This window comes from Montipora foliosa, chromosome 11 (assembly GCF_036669935.1).
Source record: "Montipora foliosa isolate CH-2021 chromosome 11, ASM3666993v2, whole genome shotgun sequence".
NCBI lineage: Eukaryota > Metazoa > Cnidaria > Anthozoa > Scleractinia > Acroporidae > Montipora > Montipora foliosa.
The window spans coordinates 10144721-10149720 of record NC_090879.1 but is presented as its reverse complement, the minus strand read 5'-3'; the positions used below and the strand labels follow the sequence as shown (position 1 = coordinate 10149720).

Below are 5000 nucleotides of genomic sequence, written 5' to 3'. Positions count from 1 at the left end.
TCCATATTCCATGGTTCCCTGCTACAACCCGTTTCTGGTGTTGTCGTTGTTGTTTCTGAAATTTCTGCGTGATATCGGTTTGAATTAGGGGGCTGTTGTCATCATCAAACAAATAAAACCTTTGCTTAATTCTTGTAGGAGCAGTGCGTGCAGTGGCAATCTATCCTTTGAATGGGGCTGTAAAGGGACGTGATATCAGCCTCAGCAAAAATCCATCTGGTGTCTTACGAGGTGTGATACCTGCGCGTGGACCTGACAGAACACCCGACGGGTCTTACAAGTTTTTTGGGAGGTCAAACAGCTATATCGAGTTCCCCAATCGTGGAAAGATCGACACTAAGCGGTCCATTACTCTTGTAGCGTGGATTAAACACGAAGGCCTTGCCGGGCCCATCTTCAATTACGTGCCGAACGGTAGAGGTGTAAACCTCTGGATGATTTCCCGGACAATGTTGTCTGCACGCTTCACGCATCGTACAAACCGTCGTCTTACGAAGGCCATTAAAAGTTATGGAGTTGTTCCGAGGCGATGGACGTGTGTGGCCGCGACGTATAATTACAAATCAGGACAAGCGAAACTGTTTATCCAAAATCGATTCGTGACCAGAAGCTACATCGGTCGAATGCGACTAGCCACAAATTACCCCGTCAGAATGGGAGCACGAATTGGTGATTCTCGATATTTCAAAGGTTATATCTCTTGTATGCAGGTTTATCCAATGGAACTGACAGCTAAGCAAATTAATGCCCGTAAGACCAGATGCTTTAGAAGAGGTGAGGAGACGAAGTGCTTATATTGTGCTTGTATTGAGTTAAATTAATGCAAGCATGACATATCTGAATGTATGCGTCACAGGAAAATAAAAATAGGGTTATTTGCAAATCATTTTTCTCACACACACATACACACACTGAATTCGTATTCGGGCGAGTAAGTGGGCATGTAAATAACCTTCGCTCTAAAGAGGGGCTTAATTCTCGAAACACTTTAATCGATGACTTGTTCTCTAAAGCATGTTTCGTTCAAGTAAATTTCGTTATGTTGCAGTGCGTCTTTCGTATTTTAATCGAAAAGAAATTTATCGGTTGTATTTTAGCTATTCCACCTCCAGGACCAGTTCCTGGACCCCGTCCTCCCCCACGACCCAGACCAGGGCCTTGTCGTCCACCTGTCAGACCAGGTGGAAAAGGTAGGTAGTAATGGCTTCCTTTTGAAATTTTGAAGCCCTTCCAACCCTCCCCTGTAGCTTTCTGACCCTGAAATATACAAAGGTGCAAGGAAAAAGTATTTTATTAATTTTACAATGCAAATGTTTTAGTGTGCCGCGCCAGAATTGACATGGGATTCATCATTGATGGTTCTGGCAGCATTGAAAACTATGGTAGAGGCAACTTCAAGCGATGTCTGCGATTCGTCAAGAACATGATCCGTTCATTCACCATATCACAGCGTTACGTTCGAATAGGAATCGTGCTCTTTTCCTCAAAGTCACAGCTGATACTCCGATTCAGTCAAAATCGCGGACTAAACAGTATACTGCAAACCATCGACAGAATCAGATATCCTAGGCGAGGTACAAGGACAGGACGAGCTCTTTCATTCGCCACTTCCCGCCTCTTCTATCCCTCCGGCAGAGGAAGGTCAAAGATCGCGATTGTCATGACAGATGGTGGCTCACAAGATAGCGTACGCCTTCCTGCTCAAATACTGCGCAGACGCGGAGTGAGGATATTCTGCTTGGGTATTGGTAAAAGGTACAATATGGGTCAGCTGCTACAGATGGCTGGAAACCGGCGAAATGTGTTCATTGCGGACTTCCGAAACCTTGGGTCTGTGGTCAGAGCTATTAAGCAGAAAGCCTGCAAGGGTAAGGAATTCAGTTGGGATGGATTTGGTCATGAAGGCACAGCAATTACGAGGCTCTCAGGATTAGTATATGTAATCGCATGGGCCCGAGGGTAATTAAGGATTAATTTCACGTGTATTTTCAAAGTGTTCACAAAATTTGGAAAACTTTGAAAAAAAGAAGTGAAATTAATCCTTAACTGCACGAGAGTACATTGCGATTAAATCTTTATCAAATAAAGGCAAAACACTTTAATCTTAAAATTAGAGCAAACACGCTTACATTCGGTTAGAGTTAGAATGAAAAAGTGATCCTCGCGTAGAGTTTAATTCATTAAATCCTTGCTGTCAACAGAAATATCCCTTAAAATGTATGGTATATATGTGGACAAAAATCAGTTTAATTAGAGTCAGAATCTGGAGCAAAGATTCTACGAAATGAAAAAGTGATCCTCGCATGACGTCACGGCGGCCATGTTGGTGTCCCCGACTAATCCTCCGGGAATTGAGCTCTAATATGCAAACATTTTTTTTTTTGTTTCGGTGGAAAAACAGGTTACTGATCGCGTGAGTGTAACGTTCCATAATAAACACCTGAAAGATTCACATGGCTCCAACGGGATTCGAACCTATGACCTCTGTGATGCAGGTGCAATAGACCTTTTTGCAGATACGGCGGCCATTTTGATTTCTATTGTTTCGAAAGACATTATGGGATGCTCAGAGGCTAAATTAATATGTATTTGCCCCCTGGGCATCCCATAATAGCTATTCGAAACAATATAAATCAAAATGGCCGCCGTATCGGTAAAAAGGTCTATGCTCAACCAACTGAGATATGAAGCCACACAATCAAGAGAACGTCAATTTGTTGGGCTCATTTGTTCCCGTTGAGGACTCGATGATTGAAAGAAATGTATATTTTGAAGTATGGGATATTGACGAAATGGAGAAGTGTCTGCTATAAGAGTAGCCTCCCACGCAGACTATCTTAGGGCTTCGTCACGCGTTCCTCCCCCACTAACATCTGCTCAAAAGAAAAACCTCTTCCGTTCGTGGATTACGGACCAATCAGAGGCCGTTTTGCAGTTTTGGGTAGACTCGTCTTTTGTATGGCATTCTTTCACAGCATGTGATTGGCCATGCACAACACAATTAGTCAATGCTGATTGGTTACTTTAAATAGTTGGCAAACAACCGTCGACGGAAGTGCTTTTTCGTTTCAGCAGACATTCGTGGGGGAGGAACGCGTGACGAAGCCCTAAGAACGTCTGCGTGGGAGGCTACCGGGTACTCTTAGAGGCAATTGCTTAATTAAATGTTCCACATAAGTGCGAAGACCACTTCTCCATTTCGTCTATAACCTGCACTGCAAAATATACATTTCTTTCAATCAACAAAGATTCTCTTCTAACCTCGCTTGGTTTGGTTAATCAAGTGCTAACCAATTAGGATCAAGTAATGGAGCCCTCTTCATTACCAAAAGAGCCCTCGTGATTAAGAAAAAATGCCCACCGTCTCAACCAATCAGCATTTAGTAGTTTTGTCCCATATGTGATACATTTACAAAGCAATTGACGCAAATAAACCTTCTACAGAATAATGGGAGTAGGCCTAAATACAATATAGCTGCTTCCTGTATCTGTATCACAGTAACTTTCCGAAGGAACGCAGACAACTTTCACATATGTTGACCGAGTGTATAGGGCGCGGCTGAATGGTTGGCCCGCCGAAGTTTCCGGACGGAGCTCCGGAGTCCAAGTCCCGATCTGACTTCGTTGTTTTGGAAAATCAAAATCTCGGCTGTGCTTGTTATGAAGCCGACTTAACTGACTCTTGCTGGATGTGATTCTTAAAGATTTGTTTTCCTTGTTTCGATATTTCGTTTTATAGGCCATTAAAAGCCCCTCCTAAAGTACCTTTGTCCACTTCATCCTTTGAGAGATATACTAAGCTCATTTACAGTGATACTTCGACTTAATTTGGCAAATCTTAGCGAGGCTGGGACAAAAGAAAAAAGTTATTGACCGCCCCGTATGTGAAATTAGTCTAAAGGAAATATCTTTTAAGGTTTTTGTTTATTTACTTTGTAGTGTCCAAGCCAACGAAGTTCCAACCAACAGGAAAGCCTTCTGGTAAGCATAACAACAGTAAAAAAAAATTCAGTTTATCTAGCTTTTACCCAATATTTCGATTATGTACAATTAAATAAGTTTTCTGACCGTGTCGGACAGCCGGATAGCTCTATTAAACCTCCGTGAAATTTAACGTCACTTACACCTTTCTAATTTAGCCCTATAATGAACAATTATTCCATGAGCGCGCGTTGGATATGAGATGGTAAATAGCCAACGAGGCGCGTAGCGCCGAGTTGGGTATAACCAGTCTCATATCCAACAAGCGCGAATGGAATAATTGTTTTATTAAATTCCTTAAACTCCAACAATTTGAAAGTACGAGATACGAGCGAAAAAAGGGAGAGAATCCGAGCGAAATCGATAAAACTTGATGAAGATGCGATGTAGGCTCATCACAAAAACATTTCTTGACTTTTCCCGTACCTCTAAACGTCGGAATTGATCAAAACTTTCCACAAAAAAATTGTTTTTTCCTTTTTTGGCTTTATTCAGAGAGAAATTTCTCTTTTCGGCGAAAAAAAAATTAGCTTAGCAATGTTTAGCGCAATCATTTACCATATAAGGTCAAAGTAAGGTATATGAGCTGATAACCGAGATTGAGTGAACCAATCAGAGCACGCGAAATGCATTATCCGAGGTTAAGAATTTAATAATTGCCAATATATCCTCATGAATCCATAAACTTTTCTTTCTTACCAAAACAGCTGTTGGCCGTGCACGTGCCGTGTACCCACTCAGTTCCTCGACGCGCGGTAGAGACGTCAGTATTTATAAAAACCCGCCGGGAAGACCAGTGAATGTCAAGTATACCAGGGGTCCTGACGGTGTGCGCGGAACAGCAACGACTTTCTACGGCAGGGCAAACAGCTACATTCAATTCCCTAACAGCGGTAAATTGGACACAAGGCTATCGATCACCCTATTAGCGTGGGTTAAGCATGGAGGTCGCGCGGGACCTATTTTCAATTTCATGCCCAATGGCTGGGGTGTGCACTTCTGGATGGTTTCGCCTACAA

General features: G+C 42.5%; 1 protein-coding gene across 1 annotated transcript in view; it reads left to right on the top strand.

Annotated features, from left to right (window-relative positions):
* The window catches only part of LOC137976656 (uncharacterized), a 171668-nt gene that overhangs the window by 129117 nt on the left and 37551 nt on the right, over nt 1-5000 (top strand). The window contains exons 120-124 of the mRNA XM_068824022.1: nt 139-774; nt 1098-1190; nt 1320-1868; nt 3940-3981; nt 4689-5000. The exon at nt 4689-5000 is cut by the window's right edge and continues 324 nt beyond it. Coding sequence (XP_068680123.1) covers nt 139-774; nt 1098-1190; nt 1320-1868; nt 3940-3981; nt 4689-5000 — 1632 coding nt within the window. The remainder of the gene's footprint in view (nt 1-138; nt 775-1097; nt 1191-1319; nt 1869-3939; nt 3982-4688) is intronic.